Consider the following 21,020-nt stretch of genomic DNA (forward strand, 5'->3'; position numbering starts at 1 on the left):
GAGAACTCATAGTTTGCCTTGCTCTAAACAGCAGAGAGATACCATGATAAAAAATAACATACTGTGGGGACTGAAAAAATCTGTACAAACAATAAAGCAGGTCTCACTTGGATAAAATTATTTGGCAACAAAAGGGGCCGTCTGAAATTGTGGCGCAAGCTGCTATACCTACTGCAGATCATTACAATGTGCAAAATATCAGAAATTGAGACATTATCACACACACATACAGGCAAATTAGAATGCTTATAGTAGCTACGGCAAGAAGACATGAGCTTTGTAAATAAATGATGGCTAAAAAGAGTCAACAGTCTTTGATGGTAGATAGACATATCTAGAGTTAGTTAAAGCTCCATGCCACTCACAGTTTTCACCAATATTGAATGATGTACTGAATTCTTGTTTAGGGCAAGTGCCTTGCGTTCTGCTACCACCTTGTCTCTAAAAGCCTGTTTCACACAAATAAGATCAGTTTTAACAATACAATCTGGTTCAAAAAAGAGCTCAGGTCTCCGTATGGTTTTCAAGCTGAATGAAACACAACATAACCAGGGGATTTGTGACGAAATTGTCCAGGTCCATGCAATTGTGAACAATTAATCTATTAAACTCCAGCTCGCCATTCGTCCAAACTGAAAGTCAAAGAAGCAAGGGACGAAGACAAATAAAATCTGAAACATAACCCACACCCAATTCTTTGTGGTGGACCTCAGAGGGTGTGCTTTGTGAGATCCTTAAGAGTCCCCTAAAAAACATATTTTCTACTATTTTGATGGATGCAATTTGGCCCATAGCCCCAAATCCCACATGCATGGCTAACTATGGGAATGCATTTAGTTTTAAAAATATCCCAAACTGTCTTCAAATGATTACGCCCAAGTTGGCAAAAAAATCACCTATGCTGTAGATAGTCCTGTTAAAGGGCATTATGCTGTGATTAATCAATGGATGCCAATTAAGATGATAATCCAACTGAACACTCAAGTATTAGAAATTGCCAACCTGGCTGATATGATGACCCTTTGACACAAATTTTTGAGTTTTAGTCTTATTTGGGCCAAACAGCATCACCTGGGATTTAGTCAAATTAGTGGAGAGATCAAGGCTGTCCATAAAACCAATAAAAAGATCTAAAAGACACTGTAAGCGCAATTAAAACTGTGTCGTCTGCATAAAGCAGAGCAGGGATTTGACAACCTCCTGCCCTAGGGACATCCAAAGGCGAGTCTGTTAAAACTGATTCCAATTGGTTGAATAAAAATATACAAAAAAGGTGCAAGACTACAACCCTGACAGACTTCACGCTTCAATTTAAAGTGCAATGTGCATGTCCCATTAGGGCCATATCTAACAGATGCCGAGAGGTCATCGTGCAAATCATGCAAAAAGAAGACTAATGCAGGCGCACCCAACAACATATTTTGATTACAATAAACATATACAGGACTTAAGACACATAGAGATCAATGAATTTCCCAGAATGTTGGTTAAGTGCTGTATCTACCTAAAAGGTCAGCAACTTAACCATTCAGACAATGCAGACAATGTCAAATGCACATTGAGGACATTTTAACCAAACTTCTCCAGTCCGACCATAGATTATTAGGTAACCACTGCCAGAGGACAACTGACCTATAAGAAAATCTGTTGATGATAGATGTCATGTCCCTTTAGAAGGCCAATAAAACAGGGGCACCGCACTGTTCGTGCAGCTTTGATATGCAATTGACTCTGCCACAGCCCTGTCAATTTTTGACTGGACCAGTTGAGTGGTCTTCAGATTTTCCTAAAAGCAAATCTGTGTCTGGCCCACTGTAAACCTTACTGATTTAATTCTGCCATTTACATATGCGCATGGGTTGTGTTATTCTAGGATAAGAGGCACTTGAATGTCAACATGCCTTGGCACTTTAAGAAGTTCTGAGAGGCAATGCAATCTGGCATTCCATGGTCATGACACTGGATGCAAAACCTGAGACATTAAGAGAAGGATGCTCCTCGTGTGTCACAAGGGCAGAGAGGAAATCTCTGGTGGGAGTACGTCCTCCCAGAGTAAACTCTAAGTCACACTAAGTACCCCACAGTTAATGAGATAACTAAAAATAAATAAACCCTGGTTGAGAATGGGAGGATGGTTACTGAAGCATCCTAGTTATTACCCACTAGGTTGTGGGAAAGGAAAGAAATCCTTCTGTTTTAATTACCCTAACACACCCTAGTGGTGTCATGCTTCATCATCGGGTCACCCTGACGCCTAAAGGTCAGGGTGGGCTCGACCGTATTTCAGGGATATCTTAGAAGATGTGGCCAGGGGGGTCTTAAAGATTGTAAATCCGCAGGCAGTTCCCGGTATCCCTTTATTCTTGGAACCGTCTGGGATATTAAAAGTTACAAGCATATAAAGGGTCAATGGGATATTTGTGGTCCTATGACCCCAGCGTCGACATGTTTCAGCCCGACTATTGGCCCGATGTGGTCGAGCCCACCCTGACCTTTAGGAGTCAGGGTGACCCGATGATGAAGCATGACACCACTAGGGTGTGTGAGGGTAATTAAAACCGAAGGAATTCTTTCCTTTCCCACAACCCGGTGGGTAATAACTAGGATGCTTCAGTAACCATCTTCCTATTCTCAACCAGGGTTTATTTATTTTTCGTTATCTCATTAACTGTGGGGTAATTAGTGTGACTTAGAGTTTACTCCGGGAGGACGTACTCGCACCAGAGACTTCCTCTCTGTCCTTGTGACACATGAGGAGCATCCTTCTCTTAGTGTCTCAGGTTTTGCGTGAATCGAGCAGCGTACAGCTGTAGGGCTTTGGAAAAAATGTCCATTTGGATATTTAACTAATTCTGAATTATAAAAGAAGAGCACTTTTCATTTCACTTACTCACTACACAGGATACAATCTACGCTAGAACATCCTTATATAAATCGAAAATTCCCCATTACAATAACAACGATAATGGCGGAGGCACTTGGCATTGGTTATACAGATGAAATGGCATCGGCCATTTTAGCGACCCCATCACTTCTACCAGATACCAACATTTATCAGAACCTTAACCAAGCCCAGAATTGGGATGAGCTAAAGGAGTTAAAACATAATCAAATGAAGGTACTCATGCATGGTGCTATAATGACTGAGTACCTGCGTGGCAATACTGCACCACCAGGCCTTTTGGTTACCAACGCACCTAGAATATTTCTGGAGGACCCCCTGTTTAGAAAAGAATGGTCACTGATCGCGTGGTGATGTACATGCGATTGGCTCATTCTAATTATAAACACGGCCAAAAAGAATATAAGAGGCACTGGTAATAAAAATCAAAACCAGTGAAGACGCCTTTGCAACAGAAATTAAGATTAGCCTCTTTAAGAAAAAACTAGAAGAGGTTAATAAGGAAATAGGGGAACACAAGGATTACTTGATGCTGAATAAAATAAGTAAGCTTCAAAAGGACCTTAAACAAGCATTGAAAATGCAATAGGTCTCGCTTTGCTAATGGTATTGTATAGCAAAGCAAATGGCTTTAACTTAACTGATGCTTGTTTTATTTTATGCCATTGATTAAACGTGTACATTTTTTTTCACTAGTAGAAAATGATAATAACCAGATGGCACATACGATGAGATAGGAATTATTACTGGCACTTTTGGGGGTGTGGAACTGTTCTTGTCGGTTTTGTGGTTGGCAGGTGATTCCGTCACTGCATTACCACCGGCTTTCTGTCCATGGCTTTCATTTTGCACTCTGTAGTTGCCCGGTGCTCTAGTCGAAGTGAGTCGATGGAATTAAACTAAGACTACAACTCCCAGAGTGCATTGTGTTAACTGAAGGCCCAGCACTGGAAACGTGAGGCCTCTAGCAGCATGCACTCATGATCTGATCACGGTAAGTGTTGAGAGTTATACTTCAGCAATAGGAGACGAGGGAGGCCCTGAAGGAATGAATTGAGGGATAGTCCTGGGAGCACAAGAGATTAAAACGGGCCGATGAATTACAACCCTGCAGGATGTGCCTTCTGAATTATAGCTTCCTTATCAGTCCCGTAGAGGGAAAAAGGTCAAACGGCTCCTGTTTCTCTCCCTTCCTCTGCTACTAAACAAATTCCTCCACGTTATGGTGGGTGCTTTCCACGTCTTTTCCCACTTACGGTCACCTGCTGCATGTGTAAAATGTGCACAAAGCATGCAGACCCACTGCACTGAAGGAGCAGATAAAGCTGAAAACCTGCTCTCGTGTTAAAGGACATAAGGAGAGCCAACACGGAGAAAGTAAAACCACTGATGTTTGCCTGGTCATGGAAATCGTCATATCATGATTAAACTACGACAATTCCACTTTGGAAAGCATTCACAAGTTTAGCATGGCACCCTTTAAAGGCCGGAGATAATTTCCACCACCAGACTAATTTTCACAGTAAAATAAATCTGACCACATCACCCTAAACTATTAGGATTCACTTTGGCTCTCTGCTGATTCCAGAATCTAAATGACACACACACACACAGCTGACCTATCAATCTTTCATCTGCCTGAAACTCCTGAGATGGCCAGGGGACGGAGGTAGAGGGGTGTTTAATTAAAAAAAAAAAAAAAAAGCCTCAGGATCAGAGCGATTTTCAGGCTTGAAGCAAAGACGTTCATAACACCTTATGCTGCCTCACATCTTTCCCCGGTGCTGCCCCTTCACCTACAGCCCTCTGACTTTATACCTCCGATGTCTAGAATACTCCTACAAATCCAGAACAGATTAAAAAGAAGGAAATTAGACTACCTTGACCTCCACTTTCTACTTTCTTCTATCCTCGTTCTCCAACTCTTCTCAACCTGTCCTTCCCTCTTCCTTTCTCTCTGCCCTTCTCCTCATATTTGAATTTGCACCCACTCATTTTTTCCACCTACAACTCCCTCCATTTCTTTAATGTTCCCAGTCGCTTCACCTTTCCAACCCTATCCTCCTTTCAATCTCTCCATTCCTCTTCTTTTTCTTTATCCCGCTCTGTACCTGCATTACTTTGTGTTTCAAACTCTTTCCAGATGCCAAATGTAACTAGCGCCTGAAGCTCATTGCTTCACTGTTTCCAGATCTCTACTTGGATGTAAACAGACGCAGGTCTCTACCTCTCGATTTTGTAAAAGGCCCGACACCTGACTAGATAGAGTTGTGCTAAATAGAAAATGTTAAATAAAGAAAAACTCCTTGGAAAAATGGAGCTAACCTCGCCTCGTTAACCCTGCTTTATGGGAGTGGAGGTCGCAGTCCTGCTAGTCGGTGGCCCCTCGTTGCTACTCAAGCGTCGCATGCTGCACGCATTTCTTCAACCCGCTATCTCTGGGCATAAAAGCACAATCTTCAGTCTCACCACCAGATGAAAACGTTTAAGAGTCAAGTGTTGTGTGTGATGTGCTCTGATCGGCGAAGCCCCATCCACCACCCAGAAGCAGGTCTTTTAGCCGTCGTGGAACAGGTATTGTAAGCCGGGTACTTACCAATCTTTTTACGGGAGAGTTATCTGCAGACTCCACATGGCCGCATGCCACTCAGGATTTTTGGCTTCTAAAACATGCAACACTAAGCTCTTCATATAACTCTTCAAAGCTCTTCTCAAAAACAACCTATAATCGTTCTCTTTATTTTCCAAAAATTGTTTTAGTCTATGAAATCTAAGCAAAAACGTAATTATGAAACAATTGAAATTAAAAGTCAGCAGTCGTTCCACGTGCCAACATTCACACGAGGGTATTCCGGCATAGAAGGAGGGCTTACTATAAACTAAATGCCTGCCAACAGGGCCAATTCACGTGCGAGTCTCCTGTTTATTAAAGCCAAAAATGTTTTTGTTTTAGCAGTTTCCTGTCTGAAATTGCCCCTTGTTCAAAATATGTCCCCTGATTTACTTTTTAAAAACTCCTACTTCCCAGTTGTGAAACGTTGGCATGTAGGAAAATACGGATACCGATTTACCACGTGGAAACTCAAAGAAGTCCAAATTCGTGAGACTTCCCCCCAGCTTGAGTTATGTGCCCCCACAATGCCCCTACACCTAGGATGGTGACCAAAAAGATGTCGGTGTAAGCTAGAAAAGATGAAGGCCAATGAAGGTGCTGTTTGAGAAATACCCTCTAGTCATAAAAGGAAACTGTTGCATAAAGCTCGAGGCAGTCTTGCTGTGGTTTAAACAAACCAGCTGTAGTGTTATGAGCAGGCCCTTTCTCCAGTAGCGCCCGGGGCGGAAGAATATTTGCTTCCCTTGCTACTTCTGGTGAATAAAATGTGACAACAGACGCTTTTCAACGGCCATACTCTAGCCGGTTACATCAGATCAGCAACTTGTCTCTAACCACGCATCTTCCCCAGTTCACCTGACTCGGACACAAAGTAGCACTGTGAGGCTGGATCCCAACCATTGGCTGGGTTAGGGAGGGGGTGTTGATGTGTGTCCACATCGAGTTGGCTATAGATAATTGGGGTGGGGGTAAAGGTACAGGGCAGATAGGGTGCGAAACCAGCACCTGCGGCACAATATAAACGATAAGTAAGTAGCATCCCGAGCCAAGAAAGAGGGGTGCTGCTGTTTGCCGGACCTTAATGGAGACAGTTATTTTCGCCCAGCTGAAGCTTGACTCCCTGGGCCTAGGCCCTGCTCGCCCATGCCAACAGCTGGCCCTGGTATATCAATCAAAGGAGCATTATTTATCTACTAAAGCAAGAGGACTTCATTTATGGAGACCGGCGCTTGTGGGTCAGAATAAATCAGCAGATTAACCTATTCCCCCTATCCCCGACGGACATTCACTCTCTCCTACCCGGTGTTAACACGGCTTACCCAAGAGACGCAGCAGGATCTGGGTGGCGATGTCCAGGCGACCCGCACTCAGGTCACGGTACGAGTTGAAGATGGCGTCAATCAAGAAAATGCAGGGGACCCGCAGCGCCACGTCTAACACGGCGCGGAACCGGTCGCCCAGCGGAACGGCCGCCATGGGAGCGGGTGGGGTAAGGAGAGCCGCAGCAACATGACTACTCCCCGGTGCCGCCCACCTACGCCGCAGCCAGACGGTCCGCCTCCATATTGTCACCATCCGCAGTTGCTAGGCCCGGAACGCCGGCTTCACCTCTCATGACGCTATAATTGGGCGCAGCCTGATTCTCCTGTCATCCCTAGACACAAACGAAGGACAAACACGTCAATCCTCAGCAGCAGTACAACACGTTATTATGATTTTACCTTTGGGCGTTTATTACCTATCATAGATAGCTTCTAAAATGTAAAACCTACTTTCAAAGAAAGTGTAACAGCTAGAAACATTTAAATATGGTAACAAGTACAACTGCGCAGCCGGGAGGAGGGACAGTGATGTCTCTATGGAGAGAATGAGGCGTGAAGGCAGCGTGATTTGTAATACATGCCCATTCACAGAGCCGGACTGGCGCGTGAAGGCAGCGTGACGGAGAGCCCTCGTGAAGACTTTTCTTATCTGCTTGTTAAATAAACAAGCAGATAAGAAAAGTCTTCACGACAGCCGTGAATCAGGCGAGCCAGTCCGGCAAAAAGCGAAAGGGAGGCAACCAAAAACCCTCCTTTCCAATGGAAAGCCAGCGTTTACAATAAATGCTGACGCTACCCAATGGAAATGAGGGGCGGGGCTCGATTCCCCTTCTCGAAACTGACTTGTTTACTATAGCTCTCGCAGGCGAGGAGCGCATGCGCGCTCCAACGCCAGGCGAGACCTAAAAATTCTCTCATTAGAGGGTCTATCCCTATATAAAAGATGATTACAAGGGGCATCAGGATTCAGACGCCGGATCCTCCTTCCAAGGGGACATCCGATTCAGAATATGACGACTGGTCAAGCGACAACTCCTCAACCTTGAGGAACTGGAGGGGAAAACCAAGAAGACTGAGAAGGGGTTAGCTCCAACCAAGGCTACCCCAACAACAGATGCATCCCTGGCCGGGCCCATTGGGCCAATTATCATTTCATGGTCCACCCCAGTATCCAGTACCTCTCTTCTTCCAGCCAAATTTTAATCTGAATTGTTTTTTAGGCCAGGGAGGTAAGAGAGGCAAGCATGGACGGATAGGCAACAGACGAGTCCAATGGGAGGAAGACAGAACCAACGTGAACACCAGGAGCCAGACCAGAGGTCAACAACCGAGCACAAGCATGACAAGGGATTAGTGGTGAACCTTTCAGATATAACACTCAGTCTGGATGAACAAAAAGTTCTGAACAAAGGGTTGGGTTTTGTGCCCACCGCCTTTTTGGACAAATTTCGACTGAGGTGTGAACTCAGCAAGTTTTTTTGAAGAGTGAGAAATAAAGCTTTTTTTGCAGGAACACAAGAACCTGAGAAGGATACTGGCCACACCAACCTCCGTTTAAAATCCACCTTCTGCCTCCCAATGTCACTTCTGCCCCGGGAGGTAGTCACATTTGAGGAAGCAGTGACCAAGGAGGTGGAGGAACTACAACCGAAAAGAAATGTCTTCAACAATCTTAGTAAGAGGGAACGAGAAGCCTTGAAGAATTTGAGCACGAAGGATGACATCGTGGTGAAACCGGCCGACAAAGGCGGGGGCCACAGTATTTCAAAATACTTACTCATATTGACAAGCATGCCTTACCCTTCTGTCAGAGGTTGTATGAAGTTACAACGCATTCCGTTGCAATGCATGCCTTTACCACGCATACGTTACAATGCGAATGCCATTGCTACGCATAACCTTTACCACGAAAATGTCTTTACCACGCATACCTTTACAACAATTTTCGTTGTAAAACCATGCTTGGTATTGGCATTTTCATGGTATAGGTTTTCTCCGATCCCTGCCCTAATTTCTTTCTCTCTGCTCTCCTGTGCCCTTCCCCCTCCCTCTCGCTTTTTTTATTTTACCCCTTCCCTGTTCTCTTGTGCAAATCGCTGCCCCCACCCACAAACCCTTCTATTAAATACCCCTCCACGTATCCCTTAAAATTTACCCCTGCGCTACACCACCCCCTCATTCCTTTTTTTAATTTTATTTTTTTTACTTTAATCCCCCTTACCTCTCCATGTCCTCTCCTCTTCATGCTCTTACGTGGTGCGTTGTACGTCGTTAAGAGGAAGCGTAAGTGTCTTTCCATTTCCTCTAACGACGCCGATTGCTTCCACAAACAGATGCGTTTTTTTTCTTTTTTGGGGGGGGGGAGACCCCCAAAGCCCACTTTTTCTAACACACGCTTTTTAAAAAAATGTTTGGTGGGGGAGACCCCCCAAGCCCCCTTTTTTACGTATAGCCTTTAACACACATGCCTTTACTACATATCTTGTAGTAAAGGAATACGTGGTAAAGGCTATACGTGGTAACCGCGCATGCGTTGTAATGCATGCGTGGTTAAGGTTATGCGTGGAAACGGCCGCGTTGTAGTGGCTGTTTCCCCCGTCAGATGGACAGCACTACAAAAAAATCCATAGAGATCCCACATACCGTCTCAAGAAGACTATGGAGACCCTTGGATGATAACTGGATCACGAAGAAGGAATATGACTCCCTGAACTCTGAGGACCCTAGGATACCTATATTCTATACAATACCAAAAATTCACAAGGGGAAAACTCCACCACCAGGAAGGCCCATAGTGTCGGGGATTGGGTCCCTTTTGGAAACCTTATCCAAATATACGGATAGCTTCTTGAGATCATCTGTGACCAAAATCAAATCCTATGTCCAAGGCACAAAACATCTGTTCAATATTTTGACACACATGGAATACGATCCGGAAAAAGACATCATGTTGTGCCTGGACGTAGAGGCTCTCTATACAAATATCCCACAAGAGGAGAGCCTAAGAGTCATCGAACAACAACTACGCAAGGAGGAATGGCAGTGGGAGGCACCCATGGACTGGATCATACGATTGATGCATATGGCACTTACTGAGAATTTCTTTAGATTCGAAGACCAGATGTACCTCCAAGTCCATGGGACTTCCATGGGCAGTACATTCACGCCTAGTATAGCGTGTTTGTACATGGGTCATTTCGAAGAGGAACATATCTGGTCAGCCAACCCTTTTTCAGATAATATACAGAAATTGGTTAGGTATATAGATGATATCCTGGTCATCTGGAGAGGTGACCCTAACAGTATCACTGAGTTCACCCTCTGGATAAACAACCTTAATCCACACCTACGGTTCACACAAACATCCAATAATGAGCAAATCTCATTTTTGGACATGAACATCATTGCAAGGGAAGGCAGGTTAGTGAGTTCTTTATACACGAAACCCACAGACAGGAACAGTCTGTTGCACTTTGACAGTGCACATCCACGGGCCCTGAGGAAGAATCTACCAGTTGGACAATTCCTCAGGGTCCAGGGGAACTGTACAGATCTGAATGACTTCCACAAGGAAGCAGACAAACTTAGCTTGAAATTGCGGCAAAAAGCCTATCCCAAGAACATCATTGATAGGGCACGCAAGAGATCTAGGAACACGGCCAGGGCAGCATTACTGGAGACAAATCAAAAATCAGAATCAAACGCATTGATTTGTGTCAAGACATATAACTCTTCATCTAATGAGATAAAAAAGATCGTTAACAAAAAATGGTCCATCCTAACATCAAACAAGTTAACATTTGAGAAACCAATGTTTTCCTTTAAGAGAAACAGGAGTCTTAGAGACTCCCTGGTCCACACAGATACATTTAAAATCAAAACCACCCCACAACTAACATTGTGGAACCAACCCCCGGTCATGGGCCACTATTCCTGTGGCAAGTGTGTGGTGTGCCCTTTCACAGAACACACAAGGCACATTAACCTAGGCTTAGGTTACCCGTGGGAACAACGAGCCCACACTAATTGTAATTCGGAACATGTAGTGTACCTCATCACGTGCCCTTGCAAACTCATGTATATGGGCATGACGAACCGCAAGATAAAGGTTCGCATTAGCGAACACCGCAGTACAATTAGGCGGGCTTTAACTGCAACCAAACTCACCTCACATTATCTAGAAAAAAAACACACTGATAAAGATCTAAAGTGGACAGTTATTGAGAAGTTAAAGGGCGCTGGCAACCTGGCGAAAAGACTGCTTGAGCGGGAACAGCGCTGGGTGTATCGATTGCGGACACATGAAAGGGGCCTAAATTAATCCATTCCTTGGAATCAGTTGAATCGAAAATTAATCAAAAATGAGAAACAGGATTGTCCCTTTCTAGGTTTCACTATCTCACTTATGAGTATGTCTAGGGGAGGTTATTAATTATGCAACATGAATCACCAGCAATACGGTGCATTATTATATATACATACATACCCAGACAGCATGTATGAGACATTCGTCTCACCCCCCTGCGGCAGATGCAGAAGTGGTATAGGTTACAATAATTTATATACCATCACAAGGTTCCCCCCGTGTGGTAACACAATGCGATGTGGCTTCCACCTTTTTCACAATGCAGTAAGCATAGATGAATATTTGATAATGGGTACACAGAACCACAATAATATGTAACCATCCTGTGATGCAACTAACTTGACACTCAGGAATAGGCTGCACACACAAACTGGGGCCTGTCCACACTGGTAAAGTTTTTGTAATTGACACTGACAATCAGAGTATCAATGTGCGGTTGTCAATAAAATTACGCTGCAAAGAAAAGACGATACAGGCATAGCACAGCCTGCCTGTTTCTTTATGCACAGCTTATTGATTCCGCTGCAAGCTTTTCACCAATATAATCATGCACGTATGATTTGAACATCCGACTTGGAGTGAGGCAGATATTAAAGTTTTGTTACGGATAATGGCAATACGGTTATGGTATATATATGTATTAAAAAAATTGTTGAAACTTGTGCATTGTGCGCGGCTCAAAGTTCACGCCGCACCATAATATCACTAATAGCCATAAGGATAGTAACATTCATGTTTTTTATGTTTAACATTTAAAGGGTATTTTTTATCACGAAGGACCACAGAATAGGACTACAAGTCCCTACGTTCCCATTACAGCGGCACCCGTGCCGATTCACTTCCAGTGACGCGGTACTCGACCGCGGGCACTTCCCCCGGTACGAGGTTCAGTGACTTCCTGATTCCTTTAAATACCGGCGGCAAATAAATAGACCAATGCGGAAGCCCGGGGACGCAGGACTCAGTAGGTTGGGACGTGGGGCAGGACCCTTGACGATGTAAGTACCTTACACTGCCCAGTGAGGGACACATCGATTACAGAGAGGGGGGACAATTTTTTCCATTATGGAGTTTCGTAAGGGCTCATGTTTGCCTTCTTTCTCCCTGTCCCCCTCATTTATATATTTTCATTCCGCAACTCGCCACGGGCAATTCATCTCGATACTCAGTGTGTGACTAGAGGGCTACCCCTCCCACTGCAATTCCCCGTCAATTGTTACCTCTGCCAAAACGGGGTAAGGGAGAGAAGTATGTATGTTAAATGATGAATGCACTTTGAGCGTGTGATTTAACTTTTGGGTGGTTTGATGTGAGTGTCACGTTGATGTCTCTTGAACAATCACAAATACACCGATACAGAATGAATTCAGAATGCGATGTACATCGCCACTGTACGAAATACAACACGATTTGACACACTACAATTCAGTGAAAAGAGATAACGAAGTGTGCACAAGACACTTTACAAAGAATGATGCCTTACAATCACCCGTTATGCGTAGGGGTGTTTTTTCAGAAGCACATCACCCATGGGAAGTAACAGTCCTTACAATAATGTTGTTATGTTATGTTTTTCTCTTCTTTTTGCTCTCCTTTTTCCCTGCAGATGGAGAAGAAGGATTGAAATCCTCAAAACTAAAGATAAGTTTGTCTTTTGTTTCACAAAGGAGCAGCTACCTGCCCTTTTTCACAAAATAGGAGTAGTGTGATAGCTATCCTCTGCTTCAACCAGGGAGGGAACTTCTATACTTATTGCCCTGAAGAAAGCCCTGGACCCACATCGGGCCAATAGTCAGGCTGAAACATGTCGGCACTAGGGTCATAGGACCACAAATATCCCATTGACCCTTTATATGCTTGTAACTTTTAATATCTCAGACGCTTCCAAGAATAAAGGGATACCGGGAACTGTCTGAGGATGTTTAATCTTTAAGACTCCCTGGCCACATCTTCTAAGAGTGTCCTGAAATACGGTCGAGCCCACCCTGACCTTTAGGAGTCAGGGTGACCCGATGATTAAACATGACGCCACTAGGGTATGTGAGGCTAATTAAAACAGAAGGAATTCTTTCCTTTCCCACAACCCGGTGGGTAATAACTAGGATGCTTCAGTAACCATCTTCCCATTCTCAACCAGGGTTTATTTATTTTTCGTTATCTCATTAACTGTGGGGTACTTAGTGTGACCTAGACATGACACTGGATGCCCAGTATTATCTTGTCATTTTAACAGCCAGCCCAGCCCCAACTGTCATGTGAATAGATACAACTTCCATTTGATAAGCATTAAACTGGCTCGGTTTGCAAGCAATTAGCGAGTGACATCTTACCGCATCTGTGTAACATAGGTGGAGTACAACCTAATGCGTTGACAGGAAATATTCCTTCCAATAGCTGCAAAGATCTTCATTATAAACCATGCAAGCTGAAAAAAAGAGCGTATAAGTGAAAGGATACAAGTGAGCAGTGAAAGCAGGAACACATTTTGCTAACTGCTGAATCTAGAACCCAGCAACTTTAAGAATGCTGAATGACATCATATCACCATGTGCTCAAAAGGATGGTACAATAATGAACATTGCAAATAATAAAGAGTTAAAAATGCTTGAGCACGTGGCTATATACTACAATGCCTGTATCCTTTAGACAGAATTTCGGTCAATTTTAGTCCAGTTGCCGGTCTGTGTAACAGCAGATCAACCATGAGCAAATCAACGCAACCCTGACCAACCAGGAGCATTCATCACAAATTACTTGGCGTTGCCTAACCATGAAATGACAAGAACTTCCAAATGTGTTTCAACAGCATTTATTTATCATTTAACATGATCTGTGAGATGTAGTTTCCGTTCCTAGGCGAAGCAAGTAAAGGGTCCACCTAGATATATCTAATTTATTGCGTTGAATCACCCATTTTTTTCAGAAACCTCTGAAACAGGCACATATCCAGGACATTAAAGGGAGATACAGCCAACTCTGAGCATCAAATAGCAAACATAAAGCATGAAAGATACTTACTTACTGCATGTAGAGAGAGCAAGCTCTGTATACCCTGGCTACTCTGCTACGGATTCATCTTTTCCGTCACAGGTCTGCTGTTTTCCTTCCTGTTTTGCTATCTCAACAGATTGCTCAATATCCTTCTTTTAACATCAGTGGTTACTGTCTGTGGTTACTGTCTCCGTGTACAGGCTATATAACATGATTGACGGGAGGTCAATCGGAGCTGATGATAGTAATAGCAGAGGAATTTCACCTGCACCCTGACTCGGCAATGGCCATTTGGTCCCTGCCTGGTAAAACCTGCACACACTGTGATAACTGAGGGATCTCGATCCCCCATGAATCAGAGATTAATGCGGCCACAATAGATGTGTCTCAATGAGGGAATACGGTTCCTCTTAAAGGTGGAGAGTGCCATTATGGGCCTGAACGGTTACTGTTCTCTTCATTGCTCCTACAGAATTCTGCTGCTGCTCCATTCCTCCTCCTTGCATGGGTCGGTTCATAGGTCTAATCTGGACCCTGAGAGTAACCCTAACATTCCACCCATCAATTTCAGCAAGCTGTAGGACCTGGCACAGATGCAGTAGATATCAATAATGATATCAGGTTTCTTGGTGCCTCAGACATGATACCAACTAAACGTGGGTAAAGCTTGCATACTTACCTCTAGGAGCCCTTTTTTAAGTGGCTGGTTATGTGTCCAGGCCTCTAGAAGAATATGGAGCTGCCTTATTTAATTTGCGCTTTTCGGTACAATAGAAGAATGGGTGCATGACCACTTGCTTACATCTAACAGAACACATTCTCTGTGTCAAATATGTGATGGGACTAAATAAAGCAACAAATGGTGAAAATAGTATGTGAAAGAGAGAAAAAAAATTATGAAACATATAGTTTTTATGCCCCTGATTAAATTAATAGAGGAAGGCTCAACTATGTATAAACATGAGTTATGAAATGAGTTATGGACCTCCAAGGTGTGTTTACTGTCATATTCTGAGCGGTCTGTAGAATAACGAGTAGGTGTGTTTCATGTGATATACAGGTTGTGGACATAAGGTGTAAGGATGTGGTTTTGTGGAAGATCTTGGTCAGTTGGAAGGTGAATCAATCAGAGATGCATCGTTTCCTTTATGCTCTGTGGAATGACTATTTTTTAAGTCAAGCCGATCAAACAGCGCAAGCGGACTGATTGCAAAAGATATATTGTGAGCTTACAGCGGGCTTAAAGCACTCCCATTGCTTACCATTGGTTAGCTTTATTGTCACTCTTGTTTGCTTGCTTAATATTCAATCGTTTGCTTTCCTCCTCTTATGTTGTTCCCTGCCCTGGAGCCTAGCCTCTTTACAATACTTTTCTAGTGGCGGACCTGTATCCTTTCACTGCTCGCATTTAAGGCACTACTTTTTTCTTTGTCATTCAGCAATCAAAGAGAGAGCATGCTTTTACTTTTTCTCCCTCTTGTTCTGCTTCACCTCTCAAATAGCAACACCTGCGTTGTGCTGCATCCCAAACCTCCCAGCATCATTGTTTTTTTGTTTTTTTTAAATCTGCTTATTGAACAGCTTGCAAAATACATAGCCATGCCCCCAGAGGAGGAACCTTAGCAAATATCCACATGCATACATGATACAAGCAATTTTTCATTGGCGTAAAAACAACAACCCACAAGAGATAACACCCCTCCACCCCCTGCCCACTAACCCCCCACCGCACTGTACAGGGTACTCTGTCTGCATCACAGCATATCAACACCTGTAGCCATTTCTCAATAGGTAATCAGGCCCAATGTTAAAAGAGATCAAATGCATCGGTATGTAGTCTCTATTGCAAATCAGGGTTACTCAGAAGATACACAGACAAAGGAGCACAAAAATATTTAGGGCGGGAAGACTCGGGCATTTCCTCTCCCAGCATCATTGTAAAAGCACAGAAACATGGATAGTTTTGCTGGGGTAAGATTTTTAAAGTTGTTTTAAATCTGTATTCCACAAAGCTTAAACATTGGCACACATGGGCGGTCAGCTGGTGTTTGAGGCAGCATGACAATTCTAATAAATCTGCTCCTAGGGCTAATGCAGTGGAATCAAGTGGGTGAAACCCGTGGAAAGTAAATTAGGCACTGGGAAGTGTTTCTGACATGTTTCTATTCTTTTTAAATTCTATTCAGAGTTTTCTGAGCGAAAAATATTTGAAAAATAAACCATGAGATTGATCAAAATTGAAAACAGTTTATATAATGTACAGTTTTGGGATTTCATAAGATTTTTGTTTGTTTTTCATCAAGTATTCTGATTTATTTCATTTTTATTTTACTTTTTTTTAAACAATGCTTTACAGACAAACATCTGAAAAGCCAACAGCTCGGCACTCGCATTATAAAGGTGAGATCTAGCAGCTTTGCCAATGTTTGTTTGCTAAGTAGTCATTTTAGCACATCAGCTATAAGTATCGGTCATCATTTCCCAGACACAAGCATTTTACATTGCTGTGATGAGTCAGCAGAGTTACTGAGGAGCACCAAGGTCCAGGCTGTGGAATTTTGTGTACTAGCCCGGTGGATATGGGCAGTACTGATGGATTTGGTCAGTCTGTATACAAAAAGTATATAGGGTTGATTGGGGGGTGGCCAAGACAGGAATGGAGTGAGATGTACTATGTCTAAGCTCCAGATCCCTGAGGCCAATCCGACCTATTCTAGTGCACTGGGACAGGCCTTTTAGGCCCTTTCCTACCGGCATGAATACCCGGGGGCCACCTGCAGCTGCGGTAGAGCCTGGGATCCAGGCTTGAGGCCCAGGAAGCAGTGACGGAGTCCAGCACTCAGCAATCCCTCACCCGTCCACCATCTTGAATTGCTGGGACGAGTGCAGAGCTCGACCAGGACTCCTACCACGGCCTGATCTCCAGCACCGCCCGACCCCAAAGCCTGCTGCAAACATCAAGGGGGCCTGGGGCAGCACAGGAACACTTGACCCCTTACAGATCTAATCCTGTGACCTCCCCCGCTGTGGCTCGGCCTCGTGGACTAGAGGTGAGAGTCCTGGGGATGGTGAGATCCCCCCCCATGGTGGGCGATCATACTGACGTGGGGGGTAGTGGAATGCCTGGGTCCCAAGGAGGTAGCTAAGTCCTGGACAAGCGGGGCATAAAGACCTCTGGAGGTCTGGACTGGCAGGCGGCATAAGGTCTATCTCTGACCCCGTGCCCTGCTTCCCCCCTAGCTGGTGACTATGGTCCCTAGACCAATCTGGGGCCTAAAACTGCCTGCTGCTTCGGAGGCACATTGGGAACATCGCACGGCCTCCCCTTCCCCGCCCCCTCACCGACTACGTTTTGGCCACCTGGACTTCCATATGGTAGCAAGAACTGCAGCTCCAGAAAGAGGATAGGCTGGGGTGTTTGCCATCCCGCTGGCCCCCGGGTCCACATCATTCTCCCTGCACAAGCGCCGCCCCGCATCCATCACAGACGGACAGAGAATTGACTGGGCAGGTGCAGCCCCCCCCCTGCAACTGATGAGGACTGAGGAACTTAAAAGTAGGGACAATCTTAGAGGAGAGAAGGGCCCTGCCCCCTGTGACCCTCCTGGGGGCTACCCCGACTGTGTAACGGACTGCAATCTGCAGGGTTCCCAGTGGCTTTGCGCTACCACTATCCACCCCCGCAAATCATCTCCCCTTCCATCTGGCTGATGTGGGGCGAGCCCCTGGCCCTGCTGTCGGTAGCCTGATGGGCCCTTGCCCCACCCTCCGCAATCCTTGCAGGAAGACAACAACTGAAGCTCCGCAACAACCTATCATGCCATGTCTTAAACCTGTTATAGAAAGCTCAATAACCTCTCTTTGGCACAAAGCCACAGCAGCTGAAATGGACTCTAAAGAAATCGCTCCACCAGCAGTGTTTGGAGGATCAGCCTCTGTGCTTATTTCTCAGGGCTACATTAAATAATTCCTTAAAGACTGAAACAGGGTCCATCAAATCCGACTTTAAGTCCTGCCTGCATGATCTGCACGGATATGTTTTTGAGATAGGGGCACTAGTGGATGACTTGGAATGAGCAACTGACTTCAGGGTGCAACATCAAGAAATGCTATAGTGCGGTGTGGTGACACTTGAACAAAAGCAAGAATAAATTGCAAGCTAAACAGGAAGACCTTGAAAATAGAAGCCACTGCACCAACATACGCATCATAATGGCCATCACAGCTGAGCTTCTGCAGACGAACAGAGGTGAGATGGAAGCTACCCCTTCAACCACCCCTCCCTCCCCCCAGACACTGGGCAGGGCACATAGAGTATCCCAGATCCCGGGTCGTCCGGACGCTGTGCCAGACAGCCTTACAAGGGTCTGCTTATTCATTGAAAAGGAAGCCATCCTTCAAGCATGCAGGGAGAAAGCAGATTTGGTCTCCCATGGTCACACCATCAAGCTCTTCCAAGACCTCTCGCCAATCACGCTGCAAAAGTGGTGCGAGTTTAAACTGGTCACTAACTAAATAATGGCATTAGATATCCGGAACCAGTGGGGCCACGCATTTACCCTTAACTTCTCTTGGAAGTAGAAAATAGTGCTTCACATGCTCACTGGCTGAACCAAAAGAAAATAATGGACATCCCTGATGACACACCCAGCAGACAGAAACTTCCCCAACCCGGACGACAGCTGGTAAAAAATGGCCCCCGACTTGACAGACAGTCCATTCCTGATGGCAGGACATGCTGAAAAAAAGAGCGCGCTCTTCAGGAGGCCAAACAGATCATCACATAGCTTCAGAGTTTGAAGAAAGAAACTTCCCCCGACCACATCCACACTCATTGACAAGGCCTGGGCCATGGACCCCAGCAGAAGCAGGACACAAGGTCCGGAAGACTAATACTGATATTGGAGCTTGCTCGCCCCACTCCACTAACCTCGCATTGTTTTAACTTAAACACAGCTCTTCTCTGAAGCCCGCCCACCACAAATCATACACCAGGAGGGTGACACCTCTAGTGGGATAGGACCGTGTCAACACCTATTCCCATTGGACTCAGATCACATTGTTGGGCCCCGTTGGCCCAGTATTATTTGTTTTTTTTGTTATTTTTCTGTTTTGTTGCAGCCAGGGACCCCTGGGGGGAATGGTCCTCATTTGCAACACCATGTGAGCTCTGGACTCACACATGAAGGCCTTTACACTACTGTGCACCTAGCTACATTATCACACAGCCCCCACCGACAGAGCTTTCATGGCACACTCTGCCCTACGTACACACATCTCATGGTGCGTCATGACCTTCGTCTCAGGTCTCGCTGCTTTTTGTCAACTAGACTAGATGGGCCCAACAGTGTCACGGCTGCACCAACACCCATTAAACCACGATGACTACACACTACAGTAAACTAAACTGCTCTCACTCAATATTTGGGGTCTGAACTCGCCCAGCAAGTGTAATCAAGTCTGATGATATCTCCTCAAACAGGACCCTGACATTATCTACCTCCAGAAGCCACCACTCTTGGGGAAAACTATCACTGTATGTTCTACCCAAAATACCCATATCGATTCTAGGCCCATGCCATCACCAAAACCCTGGGAGTAACTATCATGTGCAAAGCTAGTTTTTGCTCCACTGTTTTAAAGGTCATCAAGGATAAGACGGAGTGCTATGTGAAGATAAACATCCTAAGGAGCGCCCGCCCCCTAACTGCTTAATACTTATGCCCTCAACCATGCACAGGATTCTTCATACAGCGATTACTTAAGGAACAGCTTGCCAATGTGACAGGAGACATCCTTGTGGGTAGCAATTTCAATCTAGTCGGGGACCCAGAGTAAGACCACAGAGCAGTATCCTACCAGGGCACTGGTGCAATGTCTGCTCAACTTAAACGTGAGCTCGGGAAGCTGCAGCTAGTAGACGTGTGGCGGTACAAACATCCTGATACTTGGGACTATTCCTTCGACTCCCACGTTCACGCCTCTTACCCCTGCATGATCATGTCTTCTTCACACACTCTCTCCTCCGGGACCTTGAAATGGTGTCCATCTACGACACTGCCATCTTGAACCACGAGCATGTGGAACTGATCTGGTCTGGTCCACAACTGCTTAGGGACCCAGTGGCCACAGCTGAAATACGTAAGGCAATTGTGGAGTACTTTGAGCCTAACACCCTCCCAGGCACGCCCCCTCACACACTCTGGGATGGGTTGAAGACCTTAATCAAAGGTGTAATCTAGACCATCGCCATTTCTATAGTGAGGGAATCCGACTAGTGTCCTCACAGCACAGAATAAATCTCTTGAATGTACAGACCAGACCACCCCCACCAGACGTAAAAAACTACAGCTGGTGATCCTACGTTGCGTGCCCACAAGACTAACATAGCAGAACAATCCCTCCTAGCCTTGAAACAAAAATATTTTGAGGGGGGTAGACAAGGTAGGCACACTTCTTGTGCGTAAATTGCACCAACAAAGCTCTAAAGCCCAAATCTCCAAAACACAGATGGTGACACAGCCTGGGAAATCACTGAAGGCCACAGCAACAAGTATTTCACAAATACTATCAAACCCCCTACATATGGGACGAGACCTCTCAGGTCCTGATAGACACCCATCTGTAGGACTGCAAGTGGGTGCTAATTGACCCTCATCATGCTTAATTCCTAGAAGCCACCATCACACCCACAGACCTCCACCAGGCACTCAGGGAGCTGCCCGTGGAAAAGCTCCAGGCCCTGATGGCCTCCCCGTCATCTCCTATTGCACATTTATCTCCAGCTTCAAAGACCGCTTGCTGACCCTGTTTAACTCATTCAAC

At 45.0% G+C, this 21,020-nt stretch overlaps 1 protein-coding gene across 2 annotated transcripts in view; it reads right to left on the reverse strand.

The window, feature by feature from the left end:
• The window catches only part of NUDT13 (nudix hydrolase 13), a 620,793-nt gene that overhangs the window by 478,504 nt on the left and 121,269 nt on the right, over nt 1–21,020 (reverse strand). For both annotated transcript variants that reach the window (XM_085603801.1, XM_085603802.1), the window contains exon 2: nt 13,535–13,629. In XM_085603801.1, coding sequence (XP_085459927.1) covers nt 13,535–13,614 — 80 coding nt within the window. In that variant the 5' untranslated portion in view covers nt 13,615–13,629. The remainder of the gene's footprint in view (nt 1–13,534; nt 13,630–21,020) is intronic.

The sequence above is a fragment of the Triturus cristatus genome, chromosome 1_2 (assembly GCF_964204655.1).
Source record: "Triturus cristatus chromosome 1_2, aTriCri1.1, whole genome shotgun sequence".
Taxonomy (NCBI): domain Eukaryota; kingdom Metazoa; phylum Chordata; class Amphibia; order Caudata; family Salamandridae; genus Triturus; species Triturus cristatus.